The following is a 26,819-nucleotide window of genomic DNA, read 5'->3' as shown; positions in this document are numbered from 1 at the left end:
GGCGCCACGTACACAAAATAGTCGACCAGCTGATAACGATCTGATTTGGACTCGAGCCTCTTCAGTAACAAGAACACCTGTTATGTTAAAAAATTATCTATATGTATTCGTATTTTGGACTGCATCAAAATCAATTTGGTGAGAATAACAATTTGATGGTAGCCTCTACAAGGAGTGTTCAAAAAATTAATTGCCCTAGATCATTACTACGAATTATCTGCCTTAACTTACGAACAATTTCAACACTAATTTTCCATTCTCTTGGTACAGTTTTCCACACTGCCCTTTCAACGCATTTGCCTCGATTTTCCTCTTGGCGTTCTGCCAATTAGGGGCGATATCTTTGTTAACTCTGAAATGCTACATAAATTCCTAGAAATGTCTGTTGCAAGAACTAATCGTCATCTTCAGCTCTGTACTTAGCTTGCCGTATTTGACTTAATTTATTCCTTGCCGCTGCCAGTTCTTTCTCGATTCGAAGAATCTTCTCTTGAGCCTCTAATTCTTGCGCAATTCCACCAACAAATCGCTGGTTGATAACGACAGTGGTCTCTTGCTCTTCAAAGATGGCGGCGTTCTTCGCTGCTGTAACCAAGTTGTCTGCGGCTCTCTTGACAGCATTGCCAGCAGTCTGCGGAAAAGAGCTTTTCGTCAACCCAATAAAAACATGAGAATAACCAGGACCTAAACTCATTTTTTCGTGAAAACGCGTTCTCTGGCTAAACACTTGTTAAAATGTAAGCTTTCGGCTTCCAGCTCACAGCCTTCGAAAACGAAACCGCAAACCAGCAAAACACGAATTGCATGTAAAATGAAAGTGTGAAAAAACTGTAAGCATGAAACATGGAACGATGTTCTATGGTGAAAGAATGGTGTATTTAACTGTGCTGAGAGGGAGCGATTTCTTTTTGAAAGATTTGATTTGGCAGATTCGATCAGTCAATAATAGATGCTACAATCAATTATCATAAAAGGAACATTATAATCAATAGTGGTAGTCTTGGGCCGTTCCCTTTTTTTCTCCGTTTACCATCGAATGCGTTTCCTTCTTTTGGGTCGGTTGGTCGGAGTAAAAAACGGACAAACAAACTAAAACAAACTCCTAAGTAATCTGAAAAACAAAACCAGTAAGTTAGAGTCGCTGGCGGCAGGAGGCAAAAAAAAGTAGAGAGACATGCAGTCGATCCTCGCACTCAAGTGAGTGGATCACTTCTACATTTCGTCTGTAACCCGCACTTCAAATATATTCTTGGTTTTCACATGACGTCACGACCGCCATGTTGGTGCCCATAAACAAAGAAAAGGCGGCCATGTTGGTGCCCCGACCAAATCCTCCGGGAATTTAACTCTATTATTATGCAAACGCTTCCTTTTGTTTTCGTTGAAAAACATGGCTGTTGATCACGTGAGTGAAAACCAGCAATACATTTAATTTTTTCTCAATCCGCGAGCGGGCGGAATTCATCTCCAATAGACCTAATCGGCTTACTCATTGTTGCACCCAATTCAAATCCTTTGGGAATAAAACGTTTTGTTCCAGGTATTTCCATATCATTTAAATATGAATGCTACATTATCATGCAAATACAATACACAAAGAATCTTAGTCCCGGGAGATTTCAATTGGGTACAACATTGAGGTGCCGATTAGGTCTATCCTACATTCGTGGTGGGTACAATGAGCACCAGTTTTTACTGGGGACAAGTTGTGTATGCGACGGTATTGGAGTAGCGCCCACCCCTCCCTGCCGTAAGTTACAGTAGAAGATTAAAAAAAAAGGAGCCTTCGGGCTTTCTTTGACTTCCGTTGGCCTTTTGTCTCTGTTTTTGTCTTGTCATTAGCAAGAGCGGTTATTTAGAACCAAAACAATCACGACATAACTATGGCCTTGTGATTTGCCCCCCCCCCCCCCCCCAAAGAAAAAAAAGTTTTCAAGAAAGCTCTGCTGCATACCTGGAGCCTCCTCTGCGTTTCACTATTGGAATCTGCTTTGACTCTGCAGGCCAACAAAAGCTGTGCGGTGGAATTGGACACCTGTTTGGCGCCCGCGATTAACCTCTCTTCGCTTGCATTACCCTGGACAGCGGCATTAGCTGCGTCACAAAGAGTGGTTGTTGCCGCTGCTACCATACGCGCCTGCAAAAAAAATCGACACGAATTAGCATGGTTAGGCTTATAAATAAGGGTTATTGACAAAGAATGAGGTCAAGATGGCTGGATATTGGACACGCAAAAATAGAACGAGGCCAATATCCAGCCATCTTGACCGAACAACCTTGGTCAATAAAGGATTTATTCTATGGGATAAAACAACAGAAAATGATCTTTGATCTTGTGGGACCAAGCGAGAAATCCCGAGCGGGCAAGATAGCTCCATCTTGCCCGCTCGGGTAGCCAATCACAGCGCGGGATTTGGTTCATGTTGGAGTTAGTCATAATAATTAGCAACTATTCACCGAAGTGGAGGTGGCTAGTCGTGGATATTTAACGAGCCGCGAAGCGGCAAGGTTAATATTCACCACTAGCCACCGACACTGAGGTGAATAGTTGTTTTAGTATATACTAAGTATAAACTAGTGCGATAATATAGCACAACTTATTTATTCCTGCAAAGATTACAACATTTTCGGGCGCAAATTCCGGAACAATTCCTCGGCAGTGAGTAGTTAACAACTATTCACCGAAGTGGAGGTGGCAAGCGGTGGATATTTACCGAGCCGCGAACCGGCGAGGTAAATATCCAACGCTAGCCACCGACACTAAGGTGAATAGTTGTTTTAGTAGTGAGATAATATACAGCACAAAAAATTAATTTGGATGTTTAATCTTCACTTGTCACGGATGCAAATCGGGACGCCATTTTTTTCCGAGTTGCTCGGAGGTAAATAGCACAGGATATTCGGAGTCTGACGAGCCAATCAGCGCTCGCGTTCAACGCTATCCACTGTTTTAGTATATACTAAAAAGGATATCCGGAGTTTGAGTAGCCAATCAGCGCACGAGTTCAACGCTATCCACTGTTTTAGTATGTACTAATACGTATAGACCGTATTCATAAATGACGGCCAAGAAATATTCTTTTGTCTTTATGCTAATCATCCTCACTAGCCTCACTTTGGAGCAAAGATTCTTTTGAATTTTGTTCATGCTAACGAGGCTAGTTAGGACGATTATCATGAAAACAAAAGGATAATTTCTTAGACGCCATTTATGAATACGGTGTATTACAGAATGTAGCTATGTCTATGGCAGGCTCCGTGAACGACCTTGTCTAGGGCTGTCATTGGCTACCTGGGCGTGCAAGTTGACTAATATGCAGGAATATTGACAAGACAGCGGTCACCAATAACCCAGGAATGTGGCGCCGACAGTACAAAACGAAAACGTTAAAAAAAGGAGATTGACAAATGTTGCTTACCGCAGAAACAAGTCCCTGGGACCACTGGCCATCCTCGTTGGGATCGGTGGACGATGAACACACCTGGTGAAAAGTCAGTAGTTTGCATCAGTGAAACAAAAAAAACATTTTTAAGCATCATTTTAAGCTCGTGATACTTGTGACCGGCACAAGAGCCCGGCTCTAAAATCTGCGCTATTATACCCACGCCTTCCAACAGTGTTACTTGGCATAAGTAATACAAGTAGTACACAGCATGTATTTCTATAGTTGGTTGGCCGTAGATGAATTGTCAATTCAATTCAACCAAACCCAAATTTTGCGAAACTGATCTGGTCTACGGCGACTTTCTTACCCTTCCGGTCGCCACCAGCTCTTTCTGTGCGGCCGATGCAGATTTCACCAGCGCTACAGTCGCAGCTGTTATAGCTTTAGCTGCTTCCAAGATCTGTTCTTCAAAGTTCAGTGACTCGTCAGCTTCCTAAGGAAAACAAATCACAAAAATGAAACTGACTTCAGAAAAGACATGACGAATGCTTTTGTGCGGACGAAAGAAAATGCGTAAACCAGAACATACATTTTCTTGGGTATACAAAAAAACCGAGCGGAAATCGCAACTGCTAAGTGACTTAATTTCGGGAAATTCAAAATGCCATGCGCCCCTTGCACAAAATTTGTAAAACTGACTGTCATAATCCGTAAAAGAACCTTTTAAGTAAGGAAACAATCATTACTTACAATTGCAAAACCGCCATTGTTTCTGTTATTTGTTCTTTTGTTAGACCTTGTAGGAGCTGCGAGGCTACCGAAGTTTTCGACGATTTTGAGCGTTAGTAGGAAGACGATTTGGCCGTCCAAACAAACAAGTCGACCTAAGTCAAATCGAAATTCACGTTAGACGAACAAATCGAATAATTAAACACAGCGGCGAAATGGAACTGGCGATGGAAGCGATGGTTCTGGGAAGTCTTAAATATGGCATGAGGAAGAAAGTTGGCGCGAAAGGTAAGGTCACCATTTGCATGACATACCTAGTGCCAGTCTTCATGCGCTCAATCTATCCTGTTTGTTGGTTTCTTGTCAGTCCTTTATGAATTTACGTCGGACAACAATAGCGAAATTGGACGTTTTCAATTCACATTAATCTGTCGACCAAACCATAGGACGATTTGTTCGCCTTCTAGTGTGAAAACGGCCACTGTTTTATTCGTGCATTATCAACGAGTTCAATAAAAACGTAACGACCAGTCGACCTTGCAATTTGTAGGATTCGCGTACCTTAGGTCGCGGCTTTGGTTTCAATTCTGCCAATTTTCTTGCAGCTGCTTCAATTGCCGCAGCAGCACCAAGCAGTTCATTCTCAGCGATGACATTTGGATCTTCAGGGTTGACCCAATTCGCACCTAACACAAAATCATATGATTTAGCACCTTCATGATCAGTCATAAAAGAAGTACCATAACGACGATGGGATGGCACTATAAGCCACTTTCGAAATGAACAAACTAGAACTAATCCTACACTAAGGGAAACTTAACTTGCAGTCTATTTTCTGATCAGGAAAGGATCCTCAAGATTTCAAGCCTCTAAAATTGACTTGACTTTTGCTGCCTTTAGCATAAATTAAAAGGTTAAGGCTTTTGAGGGGCGAAACTCAAGCCTCTGTTTTTAAATAACTTTTAAACAAATTGGCCAAGGGAAACATTTGCAAAATTCCCTCCATTTTTAACAAAAATGTTCAATTTTCCCCCCTGATCCTCAACGCTGTCACAATTCCAAAACAGGTCGTTGGTAAGGCGTCACACTACCGTGTAGTCTAAAAATAACTGGCGAAATCTGCAAAATTTTTACTCCTCTCGAAAATGCTACCCGGGCTTTTCATTCTACTGACACTGACTACGCAAGACACGGGAATGAAATTTCAGTTACACCAATACAGCTAGAAAACAGGCGTCTCACCTTTCAGAGCTTCCGCAGAATGCACCAGTTTGGCCACGTGATCAGCTACGATCTTTGACTGAGGCGTTAATTTTTGCTTCTTTTCCTGAGTTGGTTTCTGTACGATCTGTCGAGGAACAGCAGTACATTTGGGTGTTATCTATAAAAGCTGCAAAGGCTTTAACATACAGCAACCAACAGGGACAATTTTACTCAGTTTTTTCTTGCCTTGAATACCAAAACATCTGCGTTACGAAGTTTAGCAAATATTTATTTTCTGCACGTTCTGAGTAGTATTTTGTTCTCATTAGTAAGTGTTCTGATATGTCTGTTAGTGTGAAGTTATTTGCATTCTGTTATGAAAGTGTTGAGTGTTTTAGTATTTGGTTTTCGGGTTTGTGAACGCCACCGCTCTGCGATATATAGCATTGAGGACTTCGTGCATCCAGCATCTCGTGCTACGGATGCAGCAGCAGTTGGTGTAGCTATTCTGAATCCATCCACACAACAAGCGATGATGACTAGCAGATGAGCCAACGTCCGAGGTTGATCTCCAGTGACCATTTGATTTTGATTTTTTTTTAAAGAACAACAGCAATGGTGTTAAAGGTCGTCTAAATCCCGCTTTAAATTCTGGAGGTCCCCTTTTTTGCTCCGGAGTTTACTTTGGATACAATTCGGCATGGGAACAGGCTCCCTTGCGCGGCCTTTTCTGGCCGTCCAAGTCCAGGTTATGTTGGCTTTTTATTCTGATTTTCAGTGAGTTTCTGCTCAGTCTATTTCCATGTGGAAATTTTACGCATGATTTGGCTCATTGTTGGCCTGATTTAGCTTGAGTTTCAGGCTGGCATGCATAATGGTGTCGGTTCTTGTACTAATTCGGCTAGCCTGTTCTTTAATTGTTGCAAGGCGAGTTTTGGCCTTCATTGCATCCGAGTGCGACATCATTTTCAGCGTTTAGTCTACGGCTTGTGTTCGACCTCGACCAGTACCGCGAGGGTCACACTTACTATTTCGCTACATCAGGTGGTAAGATATTATATAAACTGTTGGCTCAGTCTGGCGCTTCCTATGCCCTCGTTTGTCGTATTGTTAGAGGCAAGTCTGGCGAGTTTTTTGTACCCAAGCAAGGGGTTTCTGTAACTACGCTTATAGCCGAATTTAAAAACCACTTAAAACCTTTTTTTCAAAATGTTGTTTCTAAATTCGGGATAAATAGCATAAAGTCTGGTGCCGCCTTCCACCCTGCTTACATGCATATACCGGGCGACCTACTGGATATGCATGCTGCGTGAACGTGTCTTTCCTCCAGGAATCGATAATTTAAGCTCGATGTTACCGATCGATTGGCTGTCACCAAAGCACTTTTGCTTTAATGTGTATATTTAAAGCGAATTTTTTGTCTTTGGTCTACTCAGTGTATATCTTACATTGTAAGTCCTGGCAAAGGACGCAAGTTGTGCCTGGCCCGTCCCAGATTTTCTGTCCTGTTTTGCCTTATGGGTTTTTGAGGGCAGGTATTTTCAGGCCCCCCTGACACGCTCTCTCTGAAATCTTGGATGCCATTTATTAATCTTTACTTTGATTGTTATTATTTCTGAATAAATACATCTTACTCGATGGTTTAACATATAATACTCGCGGATATTTTGCGAGTTGCGTAGTATTTTTCCTCGCCCCTGAGGGGCTCGGAAAAATACGAGCAATGAGCAAAATGTCCTCGCGTATTATACGTTAAACCATCGAATAAAAGATTTATTATTCTACTACAACAATGTGTTATTTTGCTTCAATTTTATTTGGTAAGAGTGTTTTTAAAAAAAGCATCACCTGTCCTTCAGGGCGCGTGCGAACGATGTAAACAGCACAAAAGCCAGCCAAATGTCCTTATTTGATTGGATAAGCGAAATGACGAGTGACAAGCGATCACAAACCAAATTCTCTAAATTCTCAGTCATGTTGAAAACAATTTCTTTCATTGAAAAACTGCCGTTCCGTCCGTATTTGCTCTGTTCTAAACCGGTCAAACCGGGACTTTACTAACTTCTTACTAACCGAGCGCGAGGGCCGTACTGGGGAATATTGGCCCGAGGTCGTGGAAGTACGGACCGAGCGCAGCAAGGTCCGTACAAAAACGACCGAGGGCCAATATTCCCCAGTACGGCTCGAGCTAGCTCGGTTAGCGGTTAGTAAGTATTTTATTATATGGTTTTTAAATTACCTTTTGCTTTGCTTTTGCAAGCCCGTAATCGGCCCGTGGGCATTACGGGAGAATAATGCCCTACAATTCAGTCTCAATTAGCCAATTAGAGCGCGCGTTATATCGGCTACAAACGCAAGCCATATAATAAAGTGTATTATCGTCTCCATATTTTGCGTGTTCTCTTGACCAAATATGGTAAAATGACGAAATAGTGGAATAATAAAGTGCGGCATTTAACGTTACCCCACAGGCCATATTCCAGTAATCTCCATGACTTATAGTATCTTGTCTTCAGTGCAGAATGTCGCAATCCGATCATCAAATTTTAGACAACGCGCACGTATGCCCTTCACTCCTCTTACGTTTAAAGTTAAAGTTACAAGAATCAGAAGAAAGTCAAAATAAAAGATGCAGGAAATTGCCCTGCTTGGCAAAGGTTTCCTTGATATCTGAATTCCAACGCCGGTCCACTGGCGGAAGAGTGGAATGACGTTGCACGACACCGCGGCAAAATGAGTGCGCATGCTCCGCTTCGAACAACATTTGATTCATTTGATTCGAGCTTTTGAGCTCTTTGCTTTTGAGTTTATTTGGCGGTGAAGGAAAAGTTCTATTGGACCTTTTGATGATCAAGATCTCACGCTCAACATGGACTCGACAGGAAAACTAAACAGAAGCTCCGAGTTGTTTCCAACGAGAAAGTCAAAAGAGGTAAGCTTATTTAAAGCATGAAATATTTATTTGTTTATGTCGTTTCCATGGAAGTTATCTTTGCCAAACCATGTTTGCTCGTGTTTCGGTCACACCGTTGAAGACCTAAAAGTTGTAAATTTTAAACTGATAACATTTTTCGTTTACTGTTTTTTCCCTAAGGGCAATTCCTCTAAAAACGCGGAGGGTTTTGACAAAACAGAAGTTTTAACCTCTGAGATGTGATATGAGAGCCATAGATTTTTCTGTGACCTGGTTCTCCACAGCAAGAGCAATGGTTTGTATGGTAGATGGTGATGCTCTTTCTTTTCCAGCTCTGTGTTGCTTTGCAGGACACACCAGGTTGTGGTATGATTAAATTTAATTGATCTCTAGATTTCTGTTGATTTCATTGTCCCAGTCATCTGACCTGAAGAAATCTTGTGGAAAGTGTTGATATCTGGCTGGCTGTCATTTTGACTGTCATTACTTTCAAGATGTGAGCAACTGTTTTTATCTGCATTGTTAGACAAAACCTCTTATTAAGGGAGTCAGTTAAGTTGTTTAGTTTTTTTATAAAGGGATCTTTACAAATAGGGCACAGATTTCCATGTTTTTTTCAAGTATCTTAAGTGACATCTGTGCATGAAAATGACCAAGTGATAATAATATTATTGTTTTACTTTGATCAGTTTCCTGTTGTTTCTTAAACATGTCATTTATTCTTATTCCAGTGCTTAAGTCTAAAACTCTTCCTGGTGTGTGTGTGCTGATCTGGTCAAACCATGCATGGCAAGCAACATTCCAGATTGTTTTCAGAGATTGTGATGAGGATTTCAGCGTTGAATATTTTATTGGTTTTGTGATGAAAAAAGCCAGGGTTGTTATTCATCTCTCATTTTTTCCTGCATGAGATCCTGCATGATGACAACAGTATTACTGCAAATTAAACATCACAGATGTGAGCATGTCAGTGATTAATACAAGATGGTTTCCAAACAGCTCTTCAAAATTGTCTAGAAAAAGGACGATAATTATTTACTTGCCACACCTTCTAAGTCAATGTTTGAACAAGCAAATATAATTTGGTTTTTTAATTCAAGTAAACTGTCTTACTTTCATTAATACAGCTGTATGTTATTCTAGTCTTTCTCTTGCTGAGCATGGGTTTGGATATTAACTTCTGAGAATGCTCCTACTTGTAATAGTCTTAATAATGAATATACGGTACTTACAACAATAAAATTAGAGAGAGATTTGAGTTACTGTATATTGTGTTTTGTGGTAACACATACAATAGTAGTTGTTGTGGTTGTTGTTGTTGAAAAGGAATCAGATAGAGTCATTGTGGGTCCAGATAGAGCCATTGTGGGTCTATCATTGGGTAGTGAAACTGGATCAGTTGTGCACAATAAAATGTTAGAGTATGAAGCAGAATGCCTCTAGTCTTGCTGGATGTATGATTACATTCCTCTCTCAGTATCTTTACACACAGTGCAAAATTTAGGCTGGATTTTTGCTGGTGCAATGCATGCAAAAGTGAAATCAGTATTTTCCAAACACATGCAGGTGAATGGTTTCTTATTTCATTATCATGATTCTCATGTCTCCCCACCCTCATCCCAGCAAGGCTCTACAAGATGATCGACAAAGCTGGAGAAAAAATTACATTTACCAGCCAGCTGCAGGAAAAATACTGGAAAAATATCGATGGACCACTACCAAACTCCAAGTAAAAGGGAAACATCAAGTAGCATTGGAGTCAAATTTATACTTAGTTTCAAAACTTTTTTGCGATCCTCTCTTAAAATTAAGACTTATTTTCTTTATTTTATTGCCTCGCTCTTGTAAAAGTAACTAGTGTTGTAAAAGATGAGATTGGAGGGTAGGTAAGTGACTTATCCAAGTTGCCGAATGAGTGTGATGCCGGCATGAAAAGAACTTAAGCTTATTTCTCACTTTCAAATGATTCCAATGAAACAAACAGACGATTTCCTCATTCAACAGGAGCAACATAAGCCACCTTCGCGGAAGGAATTATCATTCTGCCCTTGCAAAGATGTTTACCCGTCGTTTTCCTTCTCAGTGCACAGTTTTCCCCCCGAGAGGTTTACCAACGCAGAGACCATCGCGACTAATAACATTACGAACTTCGTCCTTTTGCTCAAGCGCTCGAATGCAAGGTAAAATTCTCCTGGTTTGAACCATAGTTTTTTGGTTTGAAAAGACACATGAAAGATTAGTCATTCTGGAAGCTCTCTTCAAAATTTGAACCTTATCAAAGTAGTGTTGTCCTTATCATCGCAAAATGAAAACAAACACAGAGAATTTAAATTGCCGCCATTTTGCCGCGCTGTTGTTTCTATTGCAAATTTCATTGGTACCAGTCCCTCGCGCGTGGAAACGATTCGCGCGTGGCCCAAGCCTGCGCACTCATTTTGCCGCGGTGTCACGTTGCACTGACTTCACGTCACGCATGCGTGATAGAACATCCAGGAGATCCGAGTTCACTGGCGAAAAATGTCTGCGCATGAGTCGCGCGATATGTCACGTGACGCGTTTCCGGGACTATCATTGGCTCTCGTGAAAAAAGCACTCCCGAGATGAACAGAAAAATGGCTGCCTTTTGAGGATCGGTAGCTTGTTGGTTTCCGTTCTTTTTAGAGCGATCAAGGCTACTTTTAACGCCAGTTTCAAGTGGAATGTATTCTTAGAGAACGTTTATGTTCTGTAAGTCGTTTGAAAGTCCAATCCAACCAGCATCCTCGGAAAATTTGCTCCTGGAAAATTTTATTTCGTTGGAAAAGAGCTGCGAAACAGGTGAGTTTTTTGCGCAATTTTTAATGTGGAAAGTTTGTTGCCACCGGGTACAAAAAGTTACTGTAATGTGCAGAAAGGAGGATTCCTAAGGTTTCCGTTCATGTGTGAATTGGCTTGTACCAGGTGGCAGGGAAATGGCAATATTGTTCAACGTGAAGGTTATTTTTTTCTGCGTTACACCTTACGATCGGCACCTCTACATGAATGATCAATGATTCGATCAGATATGAATTTGATTTTGAATGTGATTGTCTCATTGGGAACGTAACCCTAGTATCAAATATTTTAAATAGCTGTTTTTAAGCTCAATTATATTCCCTTTTCTGGTGAAGGTCTAAGTTATTATACTTTTTAGCAGTCACAACTCAACGATCCTTGCGTTCAAGTAGTTACCAAGTTATGGATTTGCAATCAATTTGAGTTTAAAATCAAAATCAAAATCCATGTTAGTTAAAATAATGTTTGGAAGAACAAAAGTGTAGGTACAGATGTATATAGGTATCTATAGATTGAGGTTTTTTTTACTATTGTTTTCTGGTAGCATTAATGATGTAACTTTGGTTTTAGGGGACTGTCATGTGTTGTTGGATCAAGGAAATTCTGTTTTGAGTCAAGTATGGTTGACAGTGGATAGTTGTTCCTGAAAAGGCTGAAAGGAAGCTTTATTGCCTTGGACTTTTTTTGCTTACACCCCACATGTTTGTTCTTTTCTTACATGGCAAAATTTATTAATATATTATGTGATTTGGAGCTGCAGCTAGAAACAGTGTCCCATGCATAAGGTCTCATTGGGGTTGATGGCAGTAAAATAATTTTGGTAAAAAGTATGTTTAGAGTTTTTATCATAACTTCTCATCTTGGTCCTGCTGGACTTCAAACATGCTCTACCATTTTGCACAAGGAACTTGTCAATCAACCGTTACCTTTTGGTGTATTTGCAATATGATATTTTGGATAGCAATTGATTTATTTTTCTTATCCCTTATGTGTAGATATCCTATGTCTGTCACATAGTTAGTTTTAAGCTTTTATTTCCTGTAGTGTATCTTTATTATAGTTAGCACATGACCCCACAAGCATGTGTTATTGCTTTAATATTGATTGTGTTTGAATAAAGGATATTGTTGTCTTGTCTTGTAGATAATGCAAAACAGCTTCAGTTGTATTTGCATAACCATTAAAAAGTGTACAAAGTTTGCAGGAGTTCAGGAAAAATATTCAAAATATTCATTGATTTGAAGTTCCTGAAGCAGGTAAATCTTGAAGAGTTTACGCAACCATATTTGGAATATACGACATTTCTTTTTGGGAATGTTCAAGTCCACAGAATTCGTTTTCTTTATGTTGAGAAGTACTGTAAGACTGTTGACTCCATGGGGTTCCCCATTGACGAGTAAAATTGTCTGGTGTTAGACAGAGGAAAATACTCTGGCTTTAGACAGAGTAAAATACCAAGTATGGCCGGTTTAGGGGTGAAAGGGTTAAAGTGCAATCATTACTTTGACTTTCTTTCTTCAATTGAACCAATACAAAGTGACTAATCATCACCTCCACCATTGCCATTCAATGGCTTTGGCTTTTAGAACAAAGTATCAAAGTTGAAGCTGGTGGCTCAAGGAGTAAACCTTGCAAAAAAGTTAGGTTAAAAATACTTTTATGGTATTTGAGTATTTTTGTAGAACAAATTTGCATAATATCGTTAAAGTCATTAAATCAATGAGAATCCAAACATGAGGAAGCGGTTTGCTCAGGAGGGGTCTTTTTTTTTTTTAACAACCCTTAAAGGTAACAGAATCTTGTTTTCTGGGTGTAGGCTAAAGAAATCTGACCCCTTAGGGGAACCAGTTCTAAATTGACAAATGACTGGCATTTTATAATTCATAAGTAAAAGCTACTTGCTCGCTTACCAAATTTTTCTACAGTTCCATTCGTTTTTCAGATTGATAGCCTTAAATGTACTGCGGCAACTCTGCCAGCTGTTTGGTCTCAGTATCATAAGCAGTGCCCCCTTGGGGTAGTTTGTTCACTTCACCACCATTGTTTAACCCTATCCAGGGACTAAAGCAAGGATGGAAATTGATCATAGCTTAAATAAATTGGACCACTTTTTTACTTCTTACACTTACTGCATTCAACTTTAATTTATTCATCCTTTGAAATGGTAGGAATGATTACTATTATTTACAGCAATTGCTAAAAATTCATTGCGTCTAATGTTGAAATATTTTTTACATATGAGTTTTAAGTATTTATGAGTCAATGAGTTAGTGCAGTTACCCTAACCCATAAAATGAAAGCTAAAATTTCAGAGAGTGCTTGGGCCTAATCACTGAAACGAGGGCTTAGGCTTGATCAATAAATTATTGCTATATTGACTATGAGTCTCATTGACGCATGACTCATTGACTAATTGACTCATAAATCATGGGACCTCTTTACATATGGAAAGGTAACAGGAGTTATTTCTGTGAAATCTTATCCAGAAAACTGCAACATGGGATTATGTCCCTTTCAAATGTAGCTTTGTATGCTTTTGCTCAATGTCTTTGAATGATTATTACGGAAATATGAAGTTATGGTTTTTCTAAAAGTTAAATCTAATGCAAGGGGATTAAAATTATTGAAGCAGCTGTGTTGCAACCAGAGTCCGCAAAGAGAGGTTAGATAATTTGTTGTACTGGAAGTAATTAGTAGGCCAGTGTGAAATTTGTGAAAAGTTTTGGAGGGTGGCACTGAATAACCTTCAACAAGTTTTCTAAACTTTGAAAATACCTAATTTTATATCGTCCTGCTGTTTTATTGCTGGAAGATAAAATCAATTCCTGATTAAGTATTTCTGTTGTCACGTTAACCCACTACAATGTGGTGAAAGCGTATTATTAGCTGTAGTAAAATTTTGTTACAGTAAAATTCTCCCTGCTAGAAAGCTGGACTTCTGAATCAAATATTGTTGTTTTGGCTATTCAGAGTTAACCTAATCTATGTTTATTTCTATAATTTGGAGGAAAGCAAACAATTGGCATTTTGCTTGGAACAAAAGGTTTCCTTCTAGTGTGCCCAATATGAGGTGCTATGACATGTTAAGTATGATTTTGGTTATTATTACTGCTAAATTCACTTTAAAATTTATTTTTGAACGACTGAAATACATTTCTTAATTTTCCCCTCGGTCTTAATAAATTTTCCTCTATGGACCACTTGAATGGCAATTTTAACAACTTGATTTTTAAAAAAAATGCGAAAATCTTAACATTTTCTGTTAGATGCGGGACCCCGCGGAAACAGTGTGTAACTATTTAGTTGGAAGAGAAACCATTTGAAAATTTAGTGGTATCTTTTTGGTCCACTTTTAAAAAGATAAACGCATGAATTGAAATCAAGATGGTAACCCATTAGCTGGTAAGCTCCACAAACGAATTTCCACTCGAACATTAGCAACCGAGACTCGCGTTGACCTTGAAATTTTTAAAGAAATTTCCCTCGTAGCCCTGTTGGCTTATCACAGAATCTCGCTGGCATAGAAACGCACCAGGCTGGAAACGCACTATGCAGTCAACATTCGTCCGTTTTATTGGCCTGAAAAAGGGTGTTTTGTCGACAGAGATCTAATAAAATTGATCAAATAAACACCGAATGGCAGCCATGTTTGATTTGAGCTATTGAAGTCACATGACAAGGCCTCGACCAATCAGACATTTTTCGCCAGTGAAAGATCCGAGTGCATTCTCGTCACCAGAGCCTCGGATCGACCCAAGGCTCTGGGAAACTCTATGTAGGAGAACATGCGCCGTAGGGTTCTCATAACCAAAAATTGGCTATTTGAATCTTACAGCGCCTGCTCACTCCTCGTGCTAACATGAATGCACCAATTAGAGACGATTTTGATTGTTCTTCACGAAAACCAATGAGAAGACACTTTGGTTCAGGGTTCCCCAGAGCTCTTCTCTCCCTCAGTCAAGAGAAGAGCTCTGGGGTCGACATTGATCCGAGTGCAAACGTTACCTTTCCTTCTGCCTAGAGAAGAAAACCGCCCACTACCAAACTGAGCTATGTCCGCTCCGCCACACTAAAAACACACATAAATATACTTACATTATGGACAAGATCTAGCATTTCTCCAAACGAAGCGCCACACTCCATACCACTTCGAAGAGCCAAGGCTTTCGCCTCAGGGTTTTCTGCTTTGTGTGCGGCGGCCTGGTGATAGAGAATATTTCGTGTCACTTTTTCCTAATTAACTAAGCGAGTGGCAGGTTACAGAACCTCTTTTAAAAAGAGTATGGGCACGTCATCCCTGGCTGATTTTATTATGTATCTTCATTCGTGGATGCGTTATTTAAACTGTGGACTAATATCACATCGGGTGAATTTCTTCGCGGACTTACAAATATTCTCGTCAATTGTTTTCTTTCTGCCGGGTTGTATCAGGAGGACTGTCAATCTTTGATATTAAAAACGCTACTGACTGGCCGGATGGCTCATTCGGTTGAGCATCGGGCTGGCGTGCTGGAGGTCGTGAGTTCAATTCCAGCCTGACCAACACTCAAAGAGTCTTTTTAAATAACTGAGGAGATAGCACTGCCTTTGCAATTACATCCGCAATTGGCTTTCCAGTCCTCTCGGACAAGGACTATAAACCAGAGAACCCGTATCACAACCTCCTTGCTCATTAATTCTGTAGGATACTATTCGATAAGAGCTGGTGGACTAGCCTCAATGTGTCCCCAGATAGCGCCATAAGGTGCTAGAACGCCTAGACACACAAATAAAGATCGTGATTGACCGATTACAGAGAACACGGTTTAATACGGCTAAGCATAAAAGGTTTCAAAACTACCAGAAAGACTGACACCACACAACCACAAGTCTGTCCCTGAAAGAGTAGTGTTTCGTTAAACAATTCACAATTTACCTTGCAAATAATCAGCATCTCTGTTATGGCGTTACGGCCCATGTTAGCGGCAGTGATAATGTCATCCTGCTGACAAGAGTTCCCTGCAGCCACCACTTTCGCTGTTGCCAAAGTAACACCTTTAGTGCTTCTAATGAGGTCTTCAGGGGTGGCGTCACGAGCAGGCATCGAAGGAGTTTGCACCTCCTGTTGATGAGAAGAGGTAAAATGGGCTTCATCTGAGAGCATTTGGGGCAGAAAATCTTGGACATCCACGCTAATTCTATTGAAAACAAGAGGTTACGGGTAGCCAACAATGTGTTCGAAGGAATTTTAGCCGATTTCCTTCAAAATTCACAGTGTTTGAAATATTTTTTGTTACAACATCTTGGTCAACATCCAGTTCAATTCCGTAGTCCAAAGTACAAAGTCCACATTCCATGACCCAACCATATGTTTAAATGTGATCGCAGAATAGTTGTTCACATTTAAAACTGATGTTAACGGCGTTGACCGCAATCAAAACCAGTAAAAAGTTGCTTTACACGTTTCTACGATGGTTTTTAAGAATAGTTAATATTTTTTCTTAACAATACCAGGAGTTATATAATTGGCCCAGTAAGATAAGCTGCTACGAAAACACAAAAACTCGTTTTCGGTCACACAATTCTTTAATACACATTTCCCCGTTATTCAGTCACGTAGTCGTCCGTGGTTTAGTGGTCACCGCGATTGGCTTTGAATGAGGAGATACCGAGTTCGAATCCTACTTGAACTGCCTTCCGCTTAAGCCTTCCGCGAGACAAGAAATCTTGCGCATGCGCAGTCACATTGCGACGCCTCCAACTACCCCCCAAAAGAAATAATTATAATAACAAGAAGTCTAAAGTCCAAAAAACGGAGTTGAATCCTATTCTTTGTTCTTTGAACAAAATAATAAACCAGCGACGAGCATGCGCTCATGGTGCATTTCATGTTCACAGGCCTCCTTCCTTTTCGCGGGGAAAGGAACGCTCTTCAAAGGTCCACCATTGGAAACCCTGCTGGCAGAGAATGGGGACGAGCGGAGACGAGGAAAACTGGCCGTTAATTTTCTCTGTCACCCATATAAAAGATGTTGAAGGAGGGAAAATTAAGGATGCTTCGAGCGTATATCACAATTTAGGGAGTTGCAAAGAAGCTCAAAAAAATAATATCAGCTGGATAGGATAGAATTCGAACTCATAACCGACTGGGAGGATCTAATCCAGTCATTCTGAAAACGAAGAATTTGTGATTCCCTGAAAAAGAACTGAAAACAATCTGCTCGGTCATAGATCTGATAAGTTTCTTGGATTACCAAAGTTCCCCACCACCCTTCCGAACACAGCTTCTTTAAACATCGTTTATCTTACCAGAACAGCCTGCTTCACGGCATCAATAGTGGACTCTAATGCCCTGGTACCGCGCAAGGCTTTATCTTCCACGCTTTTCACAGTCTTCAGGAGTGAAGAAACATTCGCTACCATCGTCTGAAATACAAAGCATTGACTTTAACTTTTCCGTGACTGGGCAGCTTGCCCGAAATAAAACCTTCCCGTTCATTTTTTTAAAGTGTTTAACCTCCCCCCTCCCCCCCCCCCTCCCCTCCTAGAATGTCTACTGACAACTTTTGAACGGATTAATCCCGTTATGATACGCTTTTAAGTAACGTTTGCTAAATTTCAAGGTTCGCATTTCCACTCGATTCGACAGCTACGCGCGAGAGACAATTAAGACCTTGCTGTCTTTGTTTTCTTCAGCTGTTGGTACCTTCCTTTTTTCACGATTTTAAAAGGAAAAGTGCAGACCGCAACTAACAACGCGGCCATGTTTAATGAAAATCTGTTATTCAGCTTTTAAAAAATCGTTTGCGTCGCTCCGAAATGGACAAAGAGACGGAGTTGTTGTCGACGGCTTTTTCTTTACCTTTTGTAGTGCATGACTTAATTCACACACATGCGATGTTTTTCCATCAATATTAATAACGTTTTGTTATCATGACTAAAAAAATTATCAATGACAACTTCCTTCGTCTGTAGAGGCCCTTGGGCCGTGTTTGTCATCGACGACTGTGTACAGTCGACAACGTAATTAAATCGACAACTGCTAATGTTAGGAAATGCGTTTCCACAGAGGAAACGTTTAGTTGTCGATAGCCGGTACGTTCTGCGGGAGCCTAATAGTGACAAGAAAAGAAGAACCGCTGACTTAAAAAATCGTTTGCGTCGCTGTGAAATGGTCGTCACTTATTTTTATCCCTCAAACTGACATTTCCCTTTTTATTCAACTTACACGACGTACAATCTACTTTAGAGTTCAAATCTACTTCAACGAAACTAACATTTTAACAAGCTGAGAAGATTCACAATAGGCGAGGCAAAGAGTTGAACTCGGATCGATGGCTTCAACTTGACGTTTCCGATATCCACTAGACTAAAGAGACAAGTCCCGGAAAGTCGAAAAGTCCAATGTAAGTTTGAGGGATGGCCGTAAGTGTTGACCCTGTTAAATGGACCTTATTTGCGCGGCGGCCATATTGGCCATAGACAATAGATTTCGTACCCCGAGCCGAAATGTTTGGGAACGAGTTTAAGTGGGGCAAAAGAAAAGTTATCAATCAGTGAAGCTCAGATCCTCGCAGTTATGAACGCAATAAGTAAAGAAGCCTGAAAAATTCAGGACTTTAACGGGTTCAAACCCCGTTAAAGTCCTGAATTTTTCAGGCTTCTTTACAATTGCAATTGCAAAAATTGCGTTCATAACTGCGAGGATCATAGCTTCACTTGATTTCATACCCGCAGTTCATATGTGGTCCATTTCATAATAAAGAGCGGTTTTCAAATGAGTGTCGTAAAACCAAAGCCAAAGTAATTACTTTGGCCAATCAAAAAGGACGGAGACAATCCAGTAAACCAATCAAAACTCGAAGTAATTACACGGAGCCGGCGGGAAAATGTGCACGCGCGAGCCACGATTGGTTTTGGTTTCACTTCTGATTGGTTGAAAAAATGGCGCGAGAACTTTGAACCAATCACTGAGTGAAGTAATCATAAACCAAAGTAATTAACTAATTACTTTCGACACTCAATTGAAAACTGCTTTATATCATTTCATAGTTATCAATCAGTCGGGACTCAACATGGCCGCCGTCCGTGTGATTAAGGCACATGGAATTTAGTTATCGATAAGTTGCTCACAGATGGGAAAAAGGGAGCGGTCGATAACAAAATGACCGCGTTTGTTATCGACAACTAAACAAGTGTTCCTATTCAAAAGGAGAACTACCTTAGTTGTCGATAGCAAACTTTGTTGTAGATGGCTTGATTTTCGCTCTTTGTAGGCGATAACTTGGTTCACACACGCAATGCTTTGTCATGGATAATTTTTTTGTTACAGTGACTTTCGTATGACCTTGAAAAACTGTTCGCTATTTGTTTCCCGGACCAATGTTTGGCAAGATTAAAAGAAAGCTTCTCCTTATTCCAGCCAAGGAAACTCCTAATATGGGCCAGTAAACAGTTCGACTTCCCAGTCACATTACTGCAATTCAAAATGACGTCAAAACGAAATTTTCCAAAGAGTTGCATGGAGAGATGACGTTGTTTGTATCCGCGTTCGCTAAGCCAATGAATAAGCCCATTAAATGTTTTGCATTTTTGCATGCTCGCGTCCTGTTTTAACGTTTGTTTTTCAAGGTCCTTTGAAAGTCGCTCTACCGACAACTAAAACGTTATGGACAACAAATTGCCTCGTATGTGGAGGCCCTTTAGAGCAACAAGTTAGAATAAGGGAATATTTCATGACAAGAAGCAGCCTGTCGTTCGTCGTTTCACGTGGATGCAATCAAATGGATCAAAATAATGGTACCTTTCCAGTTGTCTTGAGCACCTCTGTAGCCGGGTCGTTGTTAGGTTTGCCAGATGCGTTCTTCGTTGCGTTTATGAGGGCTCCCAAGGCAGACGCCACATCTTTAGCAGCATTGAGCAACATTTGCTGTTTGAACCAACAACGAAGATTATTGTGTGCGACGTTCATATGATGGAAAATTAGTACACAGACGATTTTAAGCGACGGTCGGCAATTAAAAGACATATGCTTTCCTTTTTAAACTTACCAAGACGACACAACATTTCTACCGCACAGTGTGTGTTCCTATTATTTGCAAAATGTGCACGAAAATGTGGGCGAAACTAGGGCCAATTGATGTAAATAGTTCACATCCGGTTACCACCCGACATCCAATTCAAGTACACCATAATGTTAAATGAGAGAAAACGGCCAGCCGAAAGGCGCAAAGAATAACTGCTCCCTTGGCTGCTTTCCTCAGGAAGTTATCACGGCCAATAACACATTGGGTGCAAAGAAACAAAACCAAGAGAATATGAGGTGAGAGGCCGCATCCCTGTTTCTAATGATTATTATCTGAAATCCCGTGCTGCGAAGGTTATTTTTATCTGTTGTTACCATAACCACGCAGTCCACTTTAGTTGACACCAACTAACCAATAATCAAGGTGTCGTCTTTGAAACAACCACGCAGTATGACACGGAACTAATTTAAGATTTCAAATAATTTTCAACGGAAATGGGACAAATATGAGGGATCCACTCCCTCACCTTACACTCTCTTCACAAAACATATTTCTACGAATCCCTAATACCAGAAGGCGAACCACTTGGCTATTTTCAAGCGCAACCAAGGAATTGAACAGGTACATCCCAGAACAACTCCAGTCCGCGGTCACTAGATTTCCGGATTTCCGGAAGTCAAGGCGAGGCTGGATGAGATGAAATGGAGCGAGTCTATTGCAACGAACTGACCGACATGTATCTTACATATACAATCGTAATTGCCATTTAGTTTTAGCTCTCTTACAACATAGGGATTTTTAGTTTAGGCGTATAATAGTATGTAATTTAAGGGATCTTATCTTATTTGTAAACACACGACCCCATAAGCTTACAGCTTTAAACATTATCGTGTTTAAATAAAGGTATATCTATCTATCTATCTATCTACCTTAAAATGAATGATGAGTAGAAAAAGACATTTGTAATTGACCTTTTTAGCTTTGATTGCCCATTTCAGACCATGTGATATTACTCTAGGGAACAGTTCTTTCAAATGTCGTCTTACGCACTTACATATGAATGCATAAATTGTAAAAAAAAAAAAAAAAAATTCCCTTGGGAACATCACGTGGTCTGAAATGGAAAAACAAAAAAACGAACAAACTAAAGAGGTCAATCTAAAAGAAAAAAGACCGAAATTGCTACCTGCGCGTCACTGTCATCTGAGCCAAGAGCTATCGCACCAAGCTTGACATTATCAGCTAGACTGGACACTGAAACAACGGCAGATTGTGCAGCTGATGCTAGCACATCTTGCGATGCCTGTGCTGATGCAACAAGATTCTTTGTGTCTTCAACAAGAGTCTTGGCAGTCCGAAGGATCGCTTCCCTAGAAAGAGATCACAAAGAAGGCTTTTCTGTTTAGTAGTTCTTTGCGCCTGCGATAAAGGCAAATCGCGTAACCGCTGAAGATGCACAACTGCGTACAATAATTTTTACAATCAAGACTGACTTCCGGTTGTTGAAACGCCAGTCAATGTCATCCTAAACAGTCCTTCTCAGGACTACACTTACCCGGACGATCGTACTTCACTTACAGCGCAACGCGCCTTACCGTCGCCACCCAACAAAGTTTCACATTTGCCAACTTAACAACCCATGCAACGGTGTTCAACTTACAACCGTACGAACTTTGCAAGGAGGCGTGACTGTCAATCAAATTGGCACACCCTCATTGGCGATTAATTTGTAAAACACTTTGTTAGGTGGCCACGGTAAGGCGCGTCGCACTGTAATTATGAAATAACTTTTTACAGTACTGCCGTTTCTATAAGTAGACCTACGACGAATGGGGATTCTCCCGGGTGAAAAAAAGTTAAATGAACGACTTAACATACTTCTTTTGCTTCTCCTTCTGAATAACGCAACTCGTTTTATCACTTTAAAAATGTAGTGGCGTTTGCAAGGGCATGGCGCGACATGGTGCAACGTGACGTCACATGACCTGGGACGACGTGACGTAGCAAGTCCCCCTTCCTTTCCGCTCCTTTGCAATGGCTATTTTTGCGGTCATTCTTGGTTACTACTTACAACTCCGTACTAAGGTTAACAGACCTCCTGAAGATGCTAGTAACAAACCTGCGATCACCGAACGTGTCGCCTTCAGTCTCAGGGTGCAGTGTACCTGTTGCAGCGAACAACACAGTGGTATCCAGGTCACTCACGATTCCTTGGACAGCGCTCGCTGCGTTGATGCAGGCCTGGGTTCCCCGGGAGCCTTGCTGCAGGGCGGCTAACAGATGAGAAACCTGAAACACGACAGGAAACCTAATCAGCACGGTGATTATTTGAACTACTTCGACTTAATTTGACGCGAAAGAGGACTAAACCTGAACAGGGTAACATCGATCTTGTATGGCGCCCCGTGTGTACAGACATGGTCAAGATAATTACTTTATCTCCGGGTGCTGTGGTCCCGTTTTGTTAGGACATCATTTTAATTAAAACGAATAATGGTCGCAGCTTTGGCACTGTTGCGCAAATGACATCAACTTTGCGATTCAATGGAGATCTCAATAAGTGATTAAGGGAAAAAGCTACAATCGGCGTCAAAATGAATTAACACGTTGTGTCGGTACGGCAGTTTTTATGCGTAAAATAACACCACTGTTTGTACAACGCCATAAATTTTCTAAAAGAGGCCCCCTCCCCCATTCAATACTGTCTGTTTGTAGTCAAAGATCACAAGAATTAAAGTGCCCCTGTGATCAAAAAAACCACTTCCTTTTTTCCTTCAGATTTTGAAAGTGTGTTTGCTTAACACCTGACTGGCAAAATTTTGAGCTTTGATTTTTATCCAAAGGCCGTTTACTTTGAGTGTAAGTTTTGGATTTCACGGTCCGCCATTACTCACGTTCAAAACTGACCGATTGGACCTCAGACGGTTGGATCCAGGGAAAAGTGACGTCAGAGGCTCACTAGCTTAAGATTTCAGCGTGTGAACGCAGCTTATTATATATGCAAAGCGTGAGTTTAAAAGTCTGAAAGCCCAAAACCCACGTGCTGCATATTTTATTCTGCGGCGTACACACGTATTACATTCTTAAACTAGTGAGCCTTTGAAATCATTTTCTCCTCGATCCAGCTCTCTCAAGAACATAATGTTAGTAATGGCGGACCATTAAATAGGAAAATTACATTTAAAATAAAGAGGTGTCTTTTTGAAATCAAGGCTTAAAACGTGGGTCACTTAGTGTTTTGTTAACATAGTTTTGAAATCCAAAGAAAAATATGAATTGATTTTTTGGTCACAGGGGCACTTTAAGACACGCCATTGTTTGGGGGCGTGGGGGCGAATTGGGTAGCCTAGCAAGGACAAAAGAGTTTAAAATGACGGAATAGCGAGTCGAAAAGGCCAATGTGTCGACAATTTTGCCGCCAATTGTAGGCTGCAATGCAATGCTTCTGTCACGCCGACGCCACTATTCTTTTTCGATGGTTCGTCCAGACGAACCGTACAGCACTTAAAATCAAAACTGGATGGAAGGTCAGATTAACGTTAAAGATACAAGACAAATAAGATACATCACCTTTTCCGCCACATGCCTGCAATTTTCAGCGAGTTCTCTCTTGGAGAAAGGATCTTTGGGGCTACTCTGCACTGCACCTCCACTCTGAACCAAGCTAATGCAAGCCTCTCCTAGGCCTTGAACACCCGTTCGGATACGGATTGCAATCTGGACAAGTCAAATAAAGTGAAACAAATACATTGACAACAAAAGCCGTGAATTGAGATCAATGAAGAATCCAGTAAAATTTTGACAATGAGTGGTAAAATAGAACCCCTTAGCTCATATTCATACTCATTTACTTTTTCCCTTGAATTTATATCCCATGCACTACTGTACAACTACGGGCTTGTTGATGTTGACATTTCAGAATAAAATGACTAACATCTTAACCAGTGACAAGATGCTTTTATCGTCAAAGGTCTTGTTTCAAGTGTCCAGTAACTCCAATTGCACTGGCAGTGGACATAACTCTCTTAAGACGACCTCTTTGGAATGCCGGAGTTGCTGGCTTTTTACGTTTAATGCGGTCATCAACGGCAGTTAAGGACAGTTATTAATTTCTACTGCTGCAACCAGCTATGCATAATCTGAACATACATCAAAACAACACGGGTAGATAAAGACAGCGTAGAAGCCGAAGATTGTCTAGGGACGCAATTTGACTATCTGAGCAAATTCTGATCCTGTAATGGAGTTTTTGTTGTTTTGCCTCTTGCTCAGTGGAACATGCTGCTTCGACTGTAAAATATTTTACTCTGCCACTTCCCGTTCGTCGTGTTTCGGTGTACCATGCTGACTCAGTCATCGTTCTCTTGCCTGCAGGCTACATTCTACCTCTCAGATCTCACCGCCGAAGCAGTGAAAGTGATTTATGACATGATGTTTTATTTGTTGACTTCAATGACTGCAAAGACATATTTAGGTTTACAGCTAACCGGTGGTCTGCTATTGCTTTCGTTTCGACCTACCTCTGGGTTTCCAACTGTCTTAACAGCTCCTCTTGTATCTTTAGCGATATCATTGTATATTTTGCTGATGTCCTTTCCAAGTGGACCGAGCTTAGTAGGGTCTGTCGTTGATTTGCCGACCTGATGTAAAAGGACAAAGGTCAAAACAGTGGGCTACTTGAACGAGGACAACAGCTACAGCAGTAAAATAATAAATAAATAAATAATAATACATACGTACTTTATTCATTCAATGCAATGAAAGAGAGAGATACCAGAGGTTATCCCTATACGAAGGTATCCGCCCGGATATTATTGATCTAGAGTCGATTTTGATGAGGGAGGAAAACCGGAGTACCCGGAGAAAAACCCTCGGAGTCAGATTGAGATCTACTGAAACTCAGCCCACATGCGGCGTCAAGGCCGGGGTTGAACCTAGGTCGCAGAGGTGGGAGGCGCTGTTGATGACCACTAAACCACCCTGACTCCCCTATTCAAATTACGATAACCTGCGATTACACTGCATCATCACAAGTATGCTGTTACAAAGACCTTACCATGTCATGCGCTTTTTTGGTCAGTTCCTTCATGGTACGAGTCATTCTCTCTTGGTAATTCACAAATGGTTCGTCTATAACTTCACCGCTCTCCACTCGTAAGTCATTCAAAGGTCGCCCCACCTACGAATAAATACAGCCCGTAAGACTGACTCTGTAACAATTTTTTTCACCCGCTAATGCCTGTACATTTTCTCACCTGCGTGCTATGCTCTGCCATTTTGGATTTTACGCCTTGGATAAAATATCCGAACAGAAAATTCATTAACCATAGAAAACAGAGATCATGCGGTCATCGGGGCTGGAAACCAGTCTCACACAAACCCATCAAAACAAATTTGAAGGGTTAGACCAGTGTCTGCCGTCAACGGTGCTGGTGCAGGCATGTAACAAAGTAAGAAACAAGCAGTATCCTGGACAACTTTCCATCACCACCTAAAAGCGATCTTCATCTTCCCATGAAATGATTCTAAACAATTTCGCTGAATACACCTTGTTGTCACAGGTAAGCCAAACATAAAATTAGTCCACGCATCAACTTACCTCAGCCACTGCCTTTCCTATGCTATCCACCAAGCCAGATACCACACCAGATTCGCTTGCTGCTTCTTCTAAAGTGTGTGCAAGGTCTTTGACGGCTTCCTTCATCCCCTGAGCTGCCTCTTCAATGGCTGGATGAGCCTCAACAAACTGGAAAAAAAAATCATGTCAAAGAAGATTACGCATTCATGAACAATGCAGTCCCTCTTTCTCTCAGTTCGACTACAATGCTGCAGAATAGAAATAGAGTCGCGAGTAAAATTGCGCGCGAACTCGCTCGCTGATCGAAAGTGGGGACACTGATAGTCCACTTTTCCTAATTTGATATTCGAGTCGGCGCTAATTAAGTAAGATTTTCCACTGGCTGAGTGAAACGAAATAAGTTGAAAATGTTTTTCTCACACACCACTGAGGCATAATTCGAAAATGACCTACTTGAATGTTATTTTGTTTAGAAATCTCCCTTGAGACTTGCGAGACAAAACCGAATTTGACCATAAAGCCTCATACCAATGAATATTGATATGTCGAACATAAAGCCTCATACCTATATGAATATTGATGTACGGAACCCGGCCAATTCTCTTCTTGCACAAATGCCATAATACACCTCCTTTACCCCCCCCCCCCCCAATTTTTTTTTTTTTTTTGGGGGGGGGGGGTAAAAGGTGTATTATCGTGGAATTTGGACAAGTAGAGGATTGTATATGACAGAAATTGGTTGTTTGGCCATGAAGATACAGATACATCCTAATACCACACCTTCGGATTTCCTCCACCCTCTTTGGTGGCGTACATCAATTGCGCTGCTGATTCAGCCACAGTCTTTGCTTGATCAAGCAAATCCACCTTCCGCTGAACATCAGCCATGCGAGACGCTGCACCCACGGCAAGATCGGCCAGCGGACTTATGAAACTGGACATCTGTGCTACCTGTAAAATCCAGGACACATTTTTACACTTAAGTGTCAAAAGCCGACGTTCGGTGTCTTCATCACGCCATTATCAAGACTCTTGAGTAACAAATTATGCGGCGTATATAAATATCAGTTTCTTTGTGTCAACATTAGCATAACAAGAAGGCTCGAAAACATTCTTTAAGCAAATATCTTCGCACGGAGAGGCGGATTGCACGTTTAAGATCGGTTTATTAAGAGCAAGAATGATGAGCT

General features: G+C 40.9%; 1 protein-coding gene and 1 long non-coding RNA gene across 2 annotated transcripts in view; one reads left to right on the top strand and one right to left on the bottom strand.

The window, feature by feature from the left end:
- Positions 1 to 26,819, bottom strand: part of LOC138042010 (talin-like) — a 95,025-nt gene that overhangs the window by 508 nt on the left and 67,698 nt on the right. The window contains exons 48-64 of the mRNA XM_068887737.1: positions 26,410 to 26,580; positions 25,651 to 25,797; positions 25,108 to 25,230; positions 24,572 to 24,691; positions 23,622 to 23,768; positions 22,171 to 22,340; positions 21,238 to 21,421; positions 19,829 to 19,954; positions 17,335 to 17,451; positions 15,962 to 16,147; positions 15,142 to 15,246; positions 5,358 to 5,463; positions 4,677 to 4,801; positions 3,754 to 3,879; positions 3,420 to 3,482; positions 1,955 to 2,137; positions 1 to 631 (exon numbers count right to left, since the gene is read on the bottom strand). The exon at positions 1 to 631 is cut by the window's left edge and continues 508 nt beyond it. Of these exons, the coding sequence (XP_068743838.1) occupies positions 395 to 631; positions 1,955 to 2,137; positions 3,420 to 3,482; positions 3,754 to 3,879; positions 4,677 to 4,801; positions 5,358 to 5,463; positions 15,142 to 15,246; positions 15,962 to 16,147; positions 17,335 to 17,451; positions 19,829 to 19,954; positions 21,238 to 21,421; positions 22,171 to 22,340; positions 23,622 to 23,768; positions 24,572 to 24,691; positions 25,108 to 25,230; positions 25,651 to 25,797; positions 26,410 to 26,580 (2,436 nt within the window). The 3' untranslated portion in view covers positions 1 to 394. The remainder of the gene's footprint in view (positions 632 to 1,954; positions 2,138 to 3,419; positions 3,483 to 3,753; positions 3,880 to 4,676; positions 4,802 to 5,357; positions 5,464 to 15,141; positions 15,247 to 15,961; positions 16,148 to 17,334; positions 17,452 to 19,828; positions 19,955 to 21,237; positions 21,422 to 22,170; positions 22,341 to 23,621; positions 23,769 to 24,571; positions 24,692 to 25,107; positions 25,231 to 25,650; positions 25,798 to 26,409; positions 26,581 to 26,819) is intronic.
- On the top strand, positions 8,218 to 9,101 carry LOC138042016 (uncharacterized). Its single transcript, XR_011130914.1, has 3 exons — positions 8,218 to 8,250; positions 8,651 to 8,728; positions 8,964 to 9,101. It is a non-coding gene; the product is annotated as an uncharacterized lncRNA (long non-coding RNA).

This window comes from Montipora capricornis, chromosome 3, assembly GCF_036669925.1.
Source record: "Montipora capricornis isolate CH-2021 chromosome 3, ASM3666992v2, whole genome shotgun sequence".
Taxonomy (NCBI): Eukaryota; Metazoa; Cnidaria; class Anthozoa; order Scleractinia; family Acroporidae; genus Montipora; species Montipora capricornis.
The sequence above is the reverse complement of the archived record's forward strand: the minus strand, read 5'-3'. Positions and strand labels throughout refer to the sequence as shown.